The sequence below is a fragment of the Sminthopsis crassicaudata genome, chromosome 2, assembly GCF_048593235.1.
Source record: "Sminthopsis crassicaudata isolate SCR6 chromosome 2, ASM4859323v1, whole genome shotgun sequence".
Classification (NCBI taxonomy): Eukaryota; Metazoa; Chordata; class Mammalia; order Dasyuromorphia; family Dasyuridae; genus Sminthopsis; species Sminthopsis crassicaudata.
Window position 1 is genome coordinate 101,931,035 of NC_133618.1, and position 17,672 is coordinate 101,948,706.

A 17,672-nucleotide genomic window follows, 5' to 3' on the forward strand; every position below is an offset into this window, starting at 1 on the left:
TGAGATATTAACAAAGTTCTCTGGTAACTTACCTAAAGAGGTCACATGTTTGTATCTCCTAATTATACTATGTTGCTTTCTAAATTGTATATTGGGTAATTTGTAAAAATTGTATAAACTTCTTTATCATTTTTTTCAGTCCAGCTGGATTTGTGATATAAATTTTGTGAAATTTGGCCCAAAGCTATTTAGAATATTAATCTTAAGGCTTGTCTTGCTTTTCTCCCTTTAAGAAGGAAATAAAAGCAAGAAAATTTGGTGTATGGGGACATGTGAACTGCAGAACAAATTGTATCTGAGAAGTGTACAATATGTCTAAAGATAAATAAGAAGGTATTAAGGAGGTGTCCCTCTGGAAGAAGAGAGCCTGGCTCCAAAATATTTGGTTAGGATTTTGTTTTTTGTTTTTAAACAATGTTTCTTTTAATGTAATTCCAAATATTCTTCCTCTTTCCCTTTCTCCCTTTCCTCCCCATTTTTGGAGAGGCAAGCATTTTAATATAGATTATATATGTGCAATCATGCAAAGCATTTCTATATTATCCACATTAAAAAAAAACAAATGCATAACAAAAAACAAGCATTGGTTAGGTTTTAATGAAATGACACCAGAGGGGATGGGTGGAAGCTTTCCCCTGGGCTCTGCTGCTTTAAGATTTAGTGGAATAACATTAGAACAAATTGTACCTAGGTATGAATTGGTAGAGACTATTGATTCCAATAAATGAACATATTTTATTTCTAAGGTTTTATAAGAAATAATGGAGAGTGATTGCTAATTGAGTGGCAATTGCATATACCTGGGTATCTGCCCTCATCAGGGAAAGTGGAAAGAATGAATCCTATTCTTAAGAAACAGTTTACTAAACTGATGTTAGACACTAAATTGCTTTAGACCAAATGTTTGTACATTGTTTTGTTAAAGAATTAGAACTATTTCCCAGAAGTGATCTGGGACTTTCCCCATATGAGACTGATTTATTTCATTTCAGGGAGATGGGGAAGGGAAAGACCCTCTTTTGAAACAAAGGATAAATTTTTAAGGAATTATATACTGGCAGTGCCATTGTAGCCCTTAGGAAGCAAGGATTGCTGTAATGTTCTCTTTTGTTCGGTTTCCTTGGGGTCTCTGGGAGCAGCCTTCCTTTCAGTTCAGTAATCCCAGGGGTAGCCAGGGATTAAAGTCCAAATCCTTTATTGTCTCTTTTCAAGTCCTGTCTCCTTCCTGGGGCCTGGTTAGCTGTCTTAGAGGCCTATCTCTCTCCTTGGTTCTGAAAACTTGAGCTCCTGCCGCCAGTCCTTTGTCTTCTCTGCTTCTACCTCTAGCTTCCTAAATCTCTCCTAATCCAAAGGTTTGTGCTTCAGCCTCCAGCCACAAGAAAGTTGGATGATGGAATGAATCTGTCTCAGCCTCTGAGAGCTTCTAGTGTGCTTGTCTCTCTGGCCATGAGAGCTTCTTCCTTATATGTTCCACACTGAGTATAAACCTATCATTATATCACTAGGAAACCATTATTTGTTGTAGGATTAAATCAATGCTAAACTAGATTCAACCACTGTCTCCTTAATTCCACTTAGAACCTTGTTTCAAGTTTTGGCCCATAACAGATTGCTAACCCAAATAACATCTTTGGAGTCTGCAATTCCAGGAAAATGAATGCTTACTAAATCCTGGAAGATGCAGAGTGGGAAGACCCCATTACATAAGTCTGAGACTGCATTCTGAGAATATTGGGCTTACAGGACTTAGGGAGAAACATCCAGAATGGACTGTTAAGGACAATTTATAACCTCTTAAATTGCCTCTGCAAATTAGGAATATGTTGGTGAGATGAAAATGTTTGTGCTTAGAGGAACTTTAACAATATTGGTGTTGTACCTTTCATTTGTATTTCCAGAAAAATTTATAGGAACTCCTTGATCAAAGGAAGTTGAATTAACATTTTTAGGATAAAGAAATTAATGTCAATTCTGATAGGGTTCTTTACTGTGAAATTAGGACAGTATATTCTATGTACTCTGCAAGTTGTAATTGTTCATTCTATTGTTTAGGGAGATTCTGAGAACAGTGGTCTATGTCTCTGTCCCTTTCAATATGGTAAATACCTGAACATATTTTGATACAGATTGGTTATTGAGTATCTTAAATTGAAATGATTCGTGTAATGTTGAATTTAAACCCCTCTACTTAGATATGAAAATGAACTTTCTAGGATGAAGCTCTTACTGTTATCAATATAAGATTATAGTCAAAACTTATTTAGGATATGTGATCCTTGAGAGCTAAAATCACCTGAAGCTTTAATTAATGAGACTTGCTATAAGAGGTAAAATCTCTTTGGACTGAGTTTTGAATTGGAATTTTGAATTGGGGATGTAATTTTCTGATGGATCATGAAGCCATCTGAAAGGAATATGCCACAAGCTAGTCAGAGAAATGTGATCCCGAATTGTTACAGGTAGAGGTTAGTATCTGGTCAAGAGCTGGGAGGACAACTTTGGCCTCTGCTTAAGGTAGTCTCCTTCTGACTCAGTTTCCCAGTGGTGTTCCCTTGAATAAGAACCCATCTGATTATTCCTGAGGCTGACTATAAGGTTGAATTGTTATTGCACACAATTAGCTATGAATGCTTTATCCTGTCATGTGTGTGCTCTCAGGCTGAGATCTGAAGGACAATTTTTGATTATAATCATGTCCCTGCTTTTTTCCTTTTAGAGAAAATTTTTATAATCAGGGCAAGTATTCAGTAGAAGCTATGAGCACAATTCAAGTATGTAAGATCTTGCAGTTTCCTATCTGATAATATGTGGCCATTATATCCTAAATTAGTAAGTATTTGGCCTAAGCATCTATCTTGTTAGATGCATATATCTCTTTGTTTCTTTTAACATATTTGTTGTTGCTGACTTTTGTGACAAGCATATTTATTTGTGAAAGGCTATTTACTCTAATTACTGGAGACACATATGGCTCTGATGATAGATGATCCCAGATGAGGAATTTGGGATACAGAACTTCAATTTGTCTGAATAGGCTTATTAGACTCCAGACCATGGTTGATCAGACCACAGAAGAACTGGATTTGTTAGCAAAGCCACTCAGACTAGAGAAACAGCACTCCAGTATTGATTAGTATTAGACTACTTATTGGCTTATAATAATGGGCAGGTAGTGAAGAAAGTTACCCAAGACATCAGAAAACTAGCCCATGTACCAGACATGATCCTCACCATGTACTCTTGGTGGTCTTGCTCTGGAAACAGCTGGTGAAACAAGTTCTTTGGTTCCTGCTGATAGCTTTAAATGGAATCATACTACTTCCTGTCTGCCTCCACTTTGTGACATAGATTTTCATAAAGGTAGTACAGATATTACTGGTCAGGATGCTAAAGACTGAACAACCTGGAGAAGGAAGTCCAGTTAGACAATGATGGACTCCAGTAGAGAAAAAGGACAAAACAGGTCCAGAGGAAATGGAAATTGAGAACAAGATGTTGAGGCAATGTATCAAGAATGATGTGAGAGGTCTTCAAAGGATGATAAATAAAGAGAAAAGGGCCCAGATGTAAATATGGATAAACTGAGTGAAGACCTCTCATAAGGATGTGGCTTCCACCTATGCCCTAATTGTGACTTGATACTTTTGTAATATCAAATTGAGCTATAGCTAAAAATCTGCAGATGTTCCATTGTCTTGGATGAACATTTCCTTCCTGTTTCCCACCACCTTTTAATTAGCATTTAAGTACTTTTTTTAAAGGCAATTTATTCCTTTTGATTCTGGGATAGATTTCCACATTTGGAATGTAAGCCTGGACATCCTCAGACAATGGGAGAAAAGATCAAGGGGGGAGGGTGCTTCTGGTCAATATAACCTTGTGTTTTGCAGTTTGTATTTTGTACTTCTCTACTAACACCTTGTCTATTGAGAGTTGCCCTTTCTTGTGAGATTATAATAAACTCTTTTTTGCTTTTCTTACTCTGAGTCTGATTTTTATTTGGGGTTTACTGTCGAAGAGAGCTTTCTACACCCAGAGACTGTGGGACCTAGTGTGGATCAAAACATAATATTTTAACTTCTTTATTGTTTGCTTTCATTTTTTTTCCTTTTTGATCTGATTTTAATTGTGCAGTATAATTATGGAAATATGTAGAATTGTACATGTTGAACATACAACAAATTACTTGCCCTCTAGGAGCGGGGATGGGAGAAAAGGTCGGAGAAAAAAATTTGGAATACAAGGTTTTGCAAGGGTGAATGTTGAAAACTATCTATGCATCTAAAAGATTCAATGGGCCTCAATAGCCCTCCCACGGGAATGGCTAAACATTAATATAAAAAGGGTATGCATTGTTAGTATAGGATAAGGGACACACTACCAGACTCAATTGATGGATTGATTAGTTTTTTCTTTCTTTTTTGTTCTTTTTACAGGTCTCTAGGTAAGGTATAAGAAAAAGACATATTTGGAAATAGAATCATATAAAGAAACAATTTAAATTTTTAAAGCCAATAAAATATAGAAAGGATATGGAGATTAATAGCCCATATCTATATCAGTTAAGAGATTGTCTGAAAAAGATTTACTAGCTATCTAGTGCCTCCTCTCCTAAAAGTACACACACATACATGCAAACATATGCAGACACAGGTATACACATACATGTATGTATATTCACATAAAATAGAAAATGAAATGACACTGAAGTTTGGAATCAGGAATTATAAGCAAGGGAGAGTCCTAGTATAAGATCTTGTTATCCAGAGAACATATGAGACAGTGTAAAAGAAGACCAGTAGCTGGAAAACAGGGTAACCAGCCAATCAACAAAATAGGTCTAGACAATGGTTGCTGCTCTGCAAAGAAAATATCACAACCACTTGTTGCCCATAGAAGAATAAAATGAATTCCCTACTGAAGAAAACAGGAGCAAAGAAAGATTGAGGAAGGGGGGTCTCAGAAAGTCTACTCTGGTAGATAGATTGTTGGTGCCAGAAGATGGCACAGATGGGGATGATCCTAATCAAAATCCAGATGAAGTGAAAAATGTGTTGCTGAAGTCTAAGGAAGCTTGCCAAAATTGTCCTAATCTGAAGGAACCTCTGCCCAGATTTGGGATGAGTGCTAAATACGGAAGTTGTGGATGTTTCAAAGCAATGGAAACTACCTACCTAAAGTGGCTCATTTGGGATTAGACAATATCATTCAGTCTGGATCATTCACAAACCCAAAAGGCTTCTGGCCAATGACTTAAGAGTAAAAACCCTCCCATATAGTACACAGACTGAAGGGGCAGAAGAAATCATGTTTCTACTTGCATTAAACTAAAGGATATAAACTAACAATCTTCAGATAGATCTTTATCTTGCTGGGACAGTACAGGTAAACTTTTCAATTCAATAAATGTTTTGAAAGCCAAAAGAATAGAACATGTTAGATAATTTTGATTATATTAAAAAGATTTTATACAAACAAAATCAATGCATCCAAGGTTAGAAGAGAAGCAGAAAACTGGGGGAGGGAGGAGTTTATATCCAAGGTTTCTGATAAAGGCCTCATTTCTAAAATACAGAGAGAATTGACTCAACTTTATAAGAATACAAGCTTTTCTCCAATTGATAAATGGTCAAAGGATGTGAACAGGCAATTTTCAGACAAAGAAATTAAAGCCATTTCTAGTCATATGAAAAAATGCTCTAAATCACTATTGAATAGAGAAATTAAAATTAAGATAATTCTGAGGTACCACTACACACTTCTCAGACTGGTTAAGATAACAGGAAAAGATAATGATAAATGTTAGAGGGTATGTGGGAAAACTGGGATACTAATATATTGTTGGTGCACTTGTGAACTAATCCAACCATTCTTGAGGACAATTTGGAACTAAAATTTGATAGCCCAAAGGGCTATCAAACTGGGCATACCCTTTGATCCAGCAGTGTTTTTACAGGGTGTGTATCCCAAAGAAAGAGATCATAAAAATGGAAAAACCATCGACATGTGCAAAAAATGTTTGTAGCAGCCCTTTTTGTAGTGGCAAGATACTGGAAACTGAGTGGATGCCTATCAGACAAGGAATGGCTGAATAAGTTATGGTATATGAATGTTATGGAATATTATTGTTCTGTAAGAAATGATCAGCAGGATGATTTCAGAAAGGCCTGGAGAGACTTACATGAACTGATGCTAAGTGAAATGAGCAGAACCAGAAGAATATTGTACACAGCAATAGCAAGATTATGTGATGATCAACTATGATAGACATGGTTCTTTTTAAAAATGAGGTGATTCAGGCCAATTCCAATAGACTTGTGATGAAGAGAGCCACCTGCATCCAGAGAGAGAGGACTATAGATACTGAATATAAATTACAATATAGTATTTTCACCTTTTTGTTGTTTGTTTCTTTTTTCCCCTTTCTCATTTTTACCCCTTTTGATCTGATTTTTCTTGTGCAGCATGATAAATATGGAAATATGTTTAGAAGAATTGTACATGTTTAACATATATGGGATTACTTTCTGTCTAGGGCAGGGGGTAGAGGGAAGGAAGGAAGAAAAAGTTGGGAGCACAAGGTTTTGCAAAGGTGAATGTGGAAAACTATTTTTGCATGCATTATGAAAATAAAAAGCTATTATTAAAATTTTAAAAAGGAAATATAAAACTAATTCATGCCTCCAAAAAACCAGAATGTGTTAAAGAAAAGAGAAGGGTAGCATGATAAGCAATATGATACTATTAGAGCCCTTCAGACTTTGATCTCATTAATTTCTTTAAATCTATACTTCTGTCTCTCTTTCTCTACAATGGACCAGCAAGGACTTCGCCATGAAAGCTCACTCCAGCCCTGGACTTCATAAATTGAAAGTACTCCTCTCCTCTGAAGCATTTCCCTCTGGCTAGCTCCTCTCAGAAAGCCACCTATGTCTTTATTCCTCTCCAGGCTATACTCCCAACTCTGCTTTTGGATGTTCTCCATCAATCCTCTCCTCTCCACATCCAATACCCAATCTCTTCATTCTTCTTCCCCACCTTGACTTTCCAGTTTCTTTTTATATGTTGTTTGCCTTTATAATGTAAGCTACTTGAGGGCAGAGGATGTCTTTCTTTTTTGTATATTTTCTTTTTGTATACAAAACTTAGTACATATCTAGAACATAGTAATCACTTAATAAATGCTTGTTGATTTGACATGAGTGGACTTAGCTCCATACAAAGTCAGAAAAGAAAAGTACCAGAACATATAACAAAATACTACGAGGATATCTAAGAGAAATAAATAATAAAGTAAATAGATCGATTATAGAATCTATATACAGCTTTAGGGTTTGCAAAGCATTGTATAAATATTATGTCATTAAATCCTTACAACCCTGGAAAGTGGATGCTGTTATTACCCCCACTTTACATATGAGGAAAGTGAGGGAGAAAGAAGGTGAATGACTTTTCTTGGGTCATACAACTAGCAAATATCTGGTGTGTGGGTTGAACTCAGGTCTCTCAGGCTTCAGGTGTAGCAATTTTATTCACTGTACCATATCCTTTATTGTAAAGACAGTAATTACTCCCATTGTTGGATTGTAAAGATTTTCTGTTTTAGAGAGGCAATAAGTTATGTCGGACTGACTACATTTGATACTTTAATAGGAAAATGTGCAAGATATGTGAATATCAATCTAAAATATCAAAATTCAAATACTGTATACAATGATTCTATTTTAATCTCTGAACATAAATTCTCACTGGTTTATTGACAAGCTTCATTCATTTCTAAATTGACCTTGTATTTTAAAATTTTATTTTAAGTATTATTGACTTAGCAATGTTTGGGACAAAAATTACATCTTAGTAAAAATGTACAGTAACATCTAGAATTCTTTACCATGGATAATGAGAGTTTATTCTCTGTGAAGAAAACACAACTAATCATTTCATCTCATGAATTCTGCTGTTAAAAGAATTATTTCCATAAGGTTGTGAAGTTCTTTTCAACATACCTTCTTTTACCTATATGGTAAAAATGTTAATTACATAATACTGAAAGTTTTCTTTAGATACACATCAACTCATTTAAATTAACAATCTTACAAAGTGAAATTCAGAAATTTTGTTATTTTTAATATATTTTAAAAACTTTTAAAGTGTTAGTATAGAAATACAAATTTGGGTTTACAGCTAAGAACAAATATTACAAAATATTTGAAAATACATCACTTTGCATCACAGTAATACATCTATATAACTATATAATTCATTATAATTAACTAATCCCTGCTTTTATTCATATTCAGTCACTTTTTCTTTCCCATTCATGCCCATTTTAGCCCTTAGAGGAGATAATAAGGAATATAAAAGAGACTGAGAGTGTGGCCTTTAGTGTATCATGCAAACCAAAACAAATACAAAACTCATAGATAAGAACAAAAAGACTCATTATCTCAAATGTGCATGCAAAGTTTTTTTTATGTTATAGCCTTTCTATTTAAAAAGATGGGAACCATGATAGAAAATTATTCCAAATCACAAGCATAAATAAAACTTAATCTTTTAAAATTAGAAATAATTTTTGTAATAATTCTTTTCTGAAGCCACATATTAAATATTCTAACCTCCAAAAGCATAGAAATACAATTTAATATAGTTAAAGGAATTTTGCAACTTATTTGGGTATACATTATAGACTTGAAACTTAGAGAAAGACAAACTTGAACTTGACCAAATAATTATTTATCTGTTTCCCAGATTTATATTTGTTAAATAGAGATAACATGTCAACCTATCTCTCAGAGTTTTTTTATGGAAAATAGTAGCTAATTTAAATGATGATTAATTAATTAAAATGGTAAAAACCAAAAAACAGAACCAATATTAATGATTATTATTTTTTTTTTTACAAGAGTGTTCAGAACTAAAAATGAAGTAAGGGGTAGCTATTAATTAAAAAACAAACAAACAAACAAACAAACAAACAAACAAAAACACCAACTATTGTGCCTTGAACAAAAATGCAAAAGCTTTAAAAATGGAGGGAAAAAAAGCAGATATTTATATAATGTTTTAAGTGCAAAGTGCTTTATACATATTATCTCATTATAATCCTCACAACCACTCTGTGAGGTAGGAGCTAAGATTTTTATTATATTCATTTTACGGATGAAGAAACTGAGGCTCCAAGAGGTTTAATGACTTGCTATGGTCAAACATATAGTAAATGTTGAAGGCAAAAATTGATCCTATGTCTCTTGACATTGTATCTAGCAATATTTCCAGTCCACTATGCTACCCAAAGACTAAATAAACATTAAAAAATAAAAACCAAACCAAACCAAACCAAAACCAAAATATTCAAATTAATAGTCAATCAAAAATGAAAATAATGAATGAGCATGTATTAAGAATAGAAAGCAATTGAAAACTGTTGCTGAATATAAATATATATATATATATATATTTCAACTATGCTAGAATCACAATGTACAACAAAATAAGTCATCAGTAAAGAAATATTTAATTTTTTAAAATCTCTGCACATCTGCAACTCATAGGTAACTAAAGGGACAAAAGATACTTTGAAATGACATTGAAGATAATCTGAATAATTCACTACTTATAATTCAATTAGTAAATAAGTAAAGACCAAAAAACAAAACAAAACAAAACAAAACCCACAAGTTTGTTATAATTTTGTTATTTTTTGACTACTCTTATTTGTAAAATTGTTAAGCAAAATTTCCATTCCCATTCCAACTTCTTTTCACAAAGGAATTATTATTGCTTCCCATGTAAGATCAGACCAAAACAATTACAGAGATTCATGGTTCCTATTTCATAAAGAGTACTATATAAGGTAGAGCCACGTTCCCTAAACTCTTGAATAAAAGTATTCATTAACGAAGCATTTAACTTTTAATAAACTCCCAAATCTCTCTCCCTTTTCTTATAACCATTGAATTGACTTCAATATGGTACTGTCTACAGTAAAGAATGGCAATAATGCAGATGTTGCATACTTAGTCTACTGTCTTATTGGCCAAGAGGACCTAATGCTTCTGGAAGAATAACTCTTAAAGTTATGTGCAAAGAATTTTTTATATTCTGCCATAGCAAAACATTCAGCTAAACTATAGGAAAATACTTTTTAAAAAACTATTTCAAACACTGGAGAAATGCAGACTTCATCATTCCTTCATTAAAAATACTGCCTCCTCAAAAATACCCTTTAACAAATTTATTATTTTACATTCTTTAAGAATACAACACATTCATAATTCAAACACAAATACAGTGATTCTTCTCAAATTGTTGATTTACTATTTTAATGTAATTCATGATAACTTCTTTTGTCTATTCAAGAGTCAGTATAGACATAATTAATAAAACTATTATTATACAGATCAGGCTATAAATCTAAACAATATATTTAATGTCAACCCTTACAATTTCCAGAAAAATGCAAAGCAATCACTAAGTACTAATTTTCATTCAAGGGCAAATAACTGAGCATTCATAAGTTTAAAAAAATCAATTGGCAATTGGTAATTATTTGCATCTTTAATTTTATTTAGAACTGCAAATGATTGCCTACATTCTCTCTCTTTCCCTCCCCCTCCCTCCCCCTTCCTCCTTCTCTCTCTCTCTCTCTCTCTCTCTCTCTCTCTCTCTCTCTCTCTCTCTCTCTCTCTCTCTCTCTCTCTCTCTCTCTCTCTCTCTCTCCTCTCCTTCCCTCCCTCACCCTTTTACACTTAAAATGAAACACTTTTAAAATGGGTTGTAAACAACTCAAAGGAAGTTTAAACAAGATTCTATAGTCTCTACTGTGTCAAACTGAGGGAATTGGAATTTGCTTGGCAGAAATGCTGTCACAGTCTTGCATTAAATCATTAGTGGTGTGATAATGCTTAGCGATGTTCATTTTAGTAAATCCAAAAGCATTCACTGGTTGTACACTATTTGGGGTGCTCACTTCTTGGGATGGGCTACTGTTGTAAATGCTGTAATAAGGTTCAATTCGAGTATTGATGGGGGTTGAACTGCTCTGAGCACAGTGCTGATGTCCAGCTGAGACCTTGGGACTCAGAACACTTTCTTTTGAGTGACTTGGACCACAAGCTTGGTCCACAAACTTTTTCTGAGGTTTTGGAGACAACATGTAGGCTGAGTTGGTTTCATGATGGGAGGACTTGTTCCTATTGACTTCCAGGCTCCCTTTGCCTATAGCTCGAAGCCTGGTCTTCTGCTTGCAGCAACAAAAGCCCACGGCTATATACTGGAAGCACCAGAGGACTTTCCTCCTCAGACCTGCACTGTTCCGAGAATATATAAAAGGGTTTAATCCTGATTTGAAAAATATGAGGGTAAATCCAAACAGTTCAAACTGGTAAAAGATAAAGCTCCCGCTGCTTGACAGAACTAACTGTACCAGGGAAATACCCAAGGGAAGGCAGCAAAGCAGCACAGATAGCACAATGACTACACATGTAACAACGGCTCTAGAATCCTTTGCAGTGGACAGATTGACAGCAGAGACCAGCTGGAGTCGACTGGCTGCAGGGGTTGGTAACTGGTTGGAGCACTGGGTGTATCCATGGGTCTGTACATGCTGTGGTTTGTTGAAGTTCTGGTTCCTATATAAAGCTGGTCCAGCACCCTGGATGCTATCTGCGCCTCCCATCTGGCACCTTCCCATGAATGGCTGAGGTCTGGAAGCATCTACGGTGATGACTGGAGGGCATTTTCTTACCTGAGCATTTTTCCTCAGAGCCTGAGCAATCATGATGTAGGAGACAGAGACCACCACCACACAAAAGGCGAAATCAACCACGTACAGAGAAAGGATGGTTTTGCCTTCTCTGGTAATCAAACTGGACATGGGGAGACAGAGGTGTGACTTGCTAGTTTTCAGTGTAGCCAGGGCAGCGAGGGTGAAACTAGTAGCCCAGAGAAGTAAAGTAAGGATCAATGTACACGGGAAGGAGGCAGTGCGATTAGGTTGCTTCCCCAGCACCATTCGAAGTCGGTGAAGGGCAATCACTGCCACTGTTTTGAGGGACATGATGATAAAGCCGGAACTTGTGAGGTGAAAGGTGAAACAAAAAGCATCAGGGATATTGGCAGTTGAACTAAAGAATAGCACAAAAGTGAACATGGGAGTTGTCATTCCACAGATGAAGAGGTCACAGAAGGACAAGTTCAGAATCATGAAATCAAAGTTGGTCCTGAACTTCCTGAAAGCTGGGTCAAAGAAGGACATGAAAACAATGATGTTGCCATAGGAACCCATGAAGAAGATGATAACAAGCAGGAAGGTACAAGTCACCAAGGTGGCTGTGTGAATGATTTCCTGAAGATCTTCCTGGAAATAGGTGTTGTTGCCCTTTGGGGAGAGTGGCAAGGTGGTATTGGGAGCTATCTGAAGGTGGTCTGTCAAATTCATTTTCAGAAAAAAAATGTCTCTTTCCTCTGCACCAAATAAGTATGAAAGGAAAAGGAGTCAGAACCTCAACTCAGAAATAAGCTGGTAAATGTCAAAACAGGTCCAAGGTAGATGAGTCTGCACACAAAAATGAATGTTGAAAAACAGAAGAGTCAATGCAGAGAAAATATAATCCCGAAAATACAGAGTAACATCATCTAGTACAAAAGTATCATATACAATCTTTTTTTTTTTTTTTTTTTTTTTTTTTTTTTTGACCCAAGAGGTTATGGTGCAGAACACAGTATTCCCCACAAAGGCAAACAGATCATTCCCAATTCCTGATATGTGTATACCCTTCTCTAACTTCCATGGATCATAAGTAAATCCTGTTCTTTCTCCAAGGAATAACCCTTACTTCCTACTCTTACTTTTTAATTTTTCTCCTTCCTACTTTGTTTCTTTTCTCTGTTATCCCTAGGTAATCTAACGTAAATTCTAAGGTACCCGTATCCTGCTCAGTGAAGCCCTGAAGCAAACCATTCATTTGTAGTTTCAGTATATATTTTAAATGAGTATATTTTATTATATATTTTGAAAAGGAATTTTTTAATTGTTTCCAAGTTCCAAAAATATATCTTAAAATTTATTTCATTTGTACTTAGTTGAAAATTAACTTTCTTTTTAAGAATTAAAGGCTTGAAAGATAGAAGACTAGTTCTAGTTCGAGCTGTAGAACCAATTATTTGTTTTACATAGAGCCTATTTCTTTATCTCTAAGTTAAGAGATAAAACTACAGGTACCTTCTTTTTGACTGCCACACATATTTATGAATATTGAAATACTTCAGTTCAATTTAATGAACAAGTATTAAAAGTACCTACTATGTGCTAAGCATTGGGAAACAAATACAGATAAGATATTGCTTGTCCACAGGTAAAATATAGGAAAGCACTATGAATTATGTACATCTATTTCAAATTTGTAAATAATGTAAATGCTCCCTAATTTGTAATTTTTGGTATGAGAGACAATATGATATAGCGGCAAAAACAGCAAATTTAGAATCAGATGACCAGAGTTCAAATTCTGACTCTATTACTCTTTGTAGAATAATACTATTTGTATAAATGAAGTCCCATCATTTGTATAAATGAAGTCAATCTCTGGGCTTAGGTTTTCTCAGTTAAACAATAAATGAATTGGTCAAGTAATTTCTGTTTTCCCTTTCTCCTCTAAATCTTGCTTCTATCTAAGGAAGATGTAGAGAAGAAAGGGAAAAAACAGAAATTAGAAAAACAAATTAGTCCTAGATAGAAGGCTTGCTTGACTCTGTGGATAGAGAAAGATGGAAGGAATCAATGCCACTTAATTCATGCTTTATGCTTATCAGGTCTGACTTCTAATACAGGATTCCCTAATGAGAATAGGTATTTGTCCATCTATAGTTGCTGTAGCTATACTCATCGCAGACTTTTTTTTTTTTTTTTTTGGCAATGATCTTTAATATAAATTTTGCAGACCTCCACATATCTCAGACCCATTTGTGCCCAAATTGACTCTCAATTTGAGGTGCTTCCAGTGAACTCTACCCATCTCCCTCCCCCAAGGTTTTGAGCTATTTTGGAGTTGCCAAAGTGCTTCCAACACCCAAAATGTCTCTTTTAAGCTTAAGTTAAATTTGGGGATTAACTAAAGGATAACTTGGAGATTCTTCACCTTTTCTGGTTTCTCCAGCTGCTAATGACTTCCCCTCTGAGACTATCTTTTCTCTGGTCTGTACACACACACACACACACACACACACACACACACACACACACACACACACACAAATATTATCTCCTAGACTTAGCAAAGTACCTAAACATAGCAGGCATTTAGTAAATGCTTGTTTTGTATCAAATTTCTCAGATAAGGGTTTGATATCCAAAATATAAGAACAGAAATGAGCTCAAAAACCAGTTCTTTAGTAATAAAGTGGTCAGAGCATATGAACACTTCTCAAAAGATTTGCAAATAACCATTTAAAAAATACTGCAGAGATGCCTCAAAATAAGAGAAATGCAAATCAAAATAACTGAGGTTTTAAATGTAAGAGAAATGCAAATCAAAATAACTGAGGTTTTAAATGACGCTAAGAAAATTTGGCAAAGATGACAAAAGATGAAAGTTGTCAGTCTTGGAGGATTTATGGAAAGACACACTAATACATTGTTGGTAAAATTTAAAAAAATTAAACAGGAAAACCACTTTGGAAAGCAATCAGGAATTAAGCAAATAAAATGGATTAAATGTTCATTCACTTTGACCTTGAGATTTCACTGCTAAGGAATATAAATACTCAGAGGAGGTCACTGATAAAAGGAAAAGCCCACATGCACCAAAATATATTAGTAGCTCTTTTTGTGTAGCAAAGAATTAGAAATTAATTCTACGTCTATCAGCTGGGGCTGTGATCAAATTATGATATGTGTTAAGTATGGAATATAATGGGATATATCTGTTCTGTAAGAAATGACACATATAATGAATGAGAAGCATAGGAAGATTTACATGAATTGATGCAAAATGAAGTAAGTGGAATCAGGAAAACAATATTCACAAGGAAAGCACATCATAAAAGGAAAGAACCACAGAACAGTTGGGAAATGAATGTTTTAAAGTTATTTTTTTTAAAAACCCTAAACCCTAAATAGAGATATGAGAAAATACCCTCCACATACTACTTTGTAGTAGTTGATATGGAAGATCATATATAATCAGATTTTCAATATATGTGTTAATTTTAGGGGAAGAATAGAGGAAGTATGGATTCTATAAAAATTTAGGTTTTATAAAAACAAAAGATGTCAATAAAACTTTAAAGATATTCTTCGTAACTATTATAGAAAAATTTCCAAAGGACACTTAATATATATATATATATATATATATATATATATATATATATATATTCCATCTCTTGAATTCCTTCACTATTCCTATGAGAGAGCAGCTGGCTTATTCCACATTTCTATTACAGGGATAGGACAAATCAAGTAGCTGGAGTGATCTTGTAACACTTTGAGGACAACTACTGCAGTTCCTGCAGCTTCACTGCAAGAATTCTGGGTGGAAAAAACAACCTGGCACATGCCAGGCTCCTTTTCTTTAAAAAAAATTCAAGAAAATGTTTCTGTCAAACTTTCCATACTTGGATGCTCTATTTGTCTCTAATCCCTATTACGTCAGGAGAAAGAGTCAATTTGTCTTTGATATTAAAAACAAAACAAAACAAAACAAAAAAACCAAAACCGTGGAGATCAGTCGGAGGGAAAATACTTTGGAGGGCAGGAGGGCCGAGATGCGGGCATCTCGGTGCAGGAAGCAGAAACAGGGACGCCTGGGCCTGCTGTGGAGAGGTGAGGGATGCAAGCTTCCAGCAGATGGGAGGAATAACGGATGTTGGCGCTACGAAAGAGATGCCGGACTGAGGGGTCCGGGCTGGGACTCGGAGGAGCCTGCAAAGGGGCAGATCCCAGGAGATCAAAGGGGCGGACTGGGGCACCGCCTGCGGACCTGGGCCCCAGACCCATCCCACCTCCCACTGCTGCATCCCACCCCGCAGGGCCCACTTTCTCCTTAGGGCCTCTCACCTGCCTGCGGCTCCTCTTTCTCCATTCCCGGCCCAGGAGTGGGGATGCTGGGCCCGATGCAGTGGCTGGCGCCGCATCCTGGGGACGCGGGGCACTAGGCATCCGCGCCATCTCGGCCACCTCCGCGGAGGCTGGGGGCGGAGAGACTCCGGGAAAGAGCGCCGCCCCCCACCCCCGTTTTATCTCATCCTTCCCGTTTCGACCTGTCCCTTCCCCGGGTTCCCTCCAAACTCCTCAGCCGCTTCCCCGGCTCTCAGCCCGCTCCCGGACTCACGACGCAGTCCCTCGGGGTAGCCGCCTGCCACATCCCCCGCAGCTCCGGCGCCCCTCCGTCCTCTTCCCACCTTGGTTGGGGGCCCGCGACGGAAAAGCGGAAGGCTTGACACGAATCCTGTGGCCGCTGCCCTCACCCCCCTTCCCCAGGTCCTCGGCCCGGCCCCCGGGGTGACCAGATCCCGCAACCAGTCCTTCCGTACGGCCCCCTCAAAATCTCGATTCGGCGCAGGCGGCTTCCCTCCATCCCGAGGCTCCCTCGCCCCTCCCGCAGAGGTAGGGGTTTCTTTGCCCTCCGAGGGCCTAGGTACTGGTCCCGGGAGCTGCAGGGCTCCCCGAAGGCTGGGACGATGTGGGATAGGCTCGGGTTCCCAGGGCTGGAACGAACCCGAGAGGCCACCTCATCTCACTACCACCTGTGCCCGAGCACGAATTCCCCGCTCCTCCATACCCGCACTGGAGCTGGGGGAGAGACAGGGCACTGAGAAGGGGACAGCGTTAAGTGAGGAGAAAATTCGTGTGGAGAGGATTAAGGGGTGTGTATGTGTGTGAGACTGTAAACGTTTCAGCCTTCCCAGCAGTTTGTCCCGGCTGGAGGCTTGTCCGTCAGGAACGCGCGGCCGTACCACAAGTGGTTTCTCCTGCGCCTGTCATTCCTGCTAAATCACGCAGATTCCCAGAGATACGTCCCGCCCCCTTTCCTGGCACCCAGAAGCAGAACCAGACTTCTGGCCTAATTCGAGAGTAACAATAGCTTCTATCATGCGAAGGTGTGTTCTTTAAGTGACAAATTCTTGTGTTCTTCCCCTCCTCTCCAAGTCCTCTCAACTGACTCTCCTGCATACATGAGGAATTCCAGGCCCTCCTGCTCCTTCCATTTATCACAGAAGCAAGTGACAAATCAACGCAAAGTCGCCAGTACCGGGAAACACCGGGGCACTTACTCTGTGATTTTGAACAGATTAACTTTCTGAGCCTTAGTTAACTCAGTTGTAAACTGGAGGCAATTATATCTGTCTCACGGGGTGTTGGAAAACTCAAAATCATGTCAATTCCTCTGCAAATTTGAAAGTATTATGTATATATAGTGAGTGTTTTAGGTTAGATTTGAAATCAGGAAGGATAATCCAGACTTCAGTTCCAGGGCTCTATTCACCTTCTGCCCTCATGGTTATTTTAGGTGGTCAGAAAACAAAATCATCCTAAAAATCATCAGTGTTAACATTTTAATTACAAGTCCAATAGTTGCATGACAGGAAAACAGGAAAACAAATAAAAGGGTAAATCATGATTGTAGTAGTTGAGCTTTTTGATCATGAATTATGACAAAAGTAAAAAAAGT

General features: G+C 37.1%; 2 protein-coding genes across 2 annotated transcripts in view; both read right to left on the minus strand.

The window, feature by feature from the left end:
• LOC141554703 (ankyrin repeat and SOCS box protein 3-like) overlaps nucleotides 1–17,672 on the minus strand; it is a 437,022-nt gene that overhangs the window by 158,210 nt on the left and 261,140 nt on the right. The gene's annotated exons all lie outside the window — the stretch shown is intronic.
• Nucleotides 10,744–16,179, minus strand: LOC141554699 (putative G-protein coupled receptor 75). Its single transcript, XM_074286908.1, has 2 exons — nucleotides 16,058–16,179; nucleotides 10,744–12,556 (listed from the first exon to the last, which is right to left on the minus strand). The coding sequence occupies exon 2, from the start codon at nucleotides 12,437–12,439 to the stop codon at nucleotides 10,826–10,828; it is 1,614 nt and encodes a 537-aa protein (XP_074143009.1). The 5' UTR covers nucleotides 12,440–12,556; nucleotides 16,058–16,179; the 3' UTR covers nucleotides 10,744–10,825.

What these genes read in the sequence shown, in the direction of transcription:
- LOC141554699 (XM_074286908.1), bottom strand. Translation starts at nt 12,439, where the DNA reads ATGAATTTGACAGACCACCTTCAGATAGCTCCCAATACCACCTTGCCA.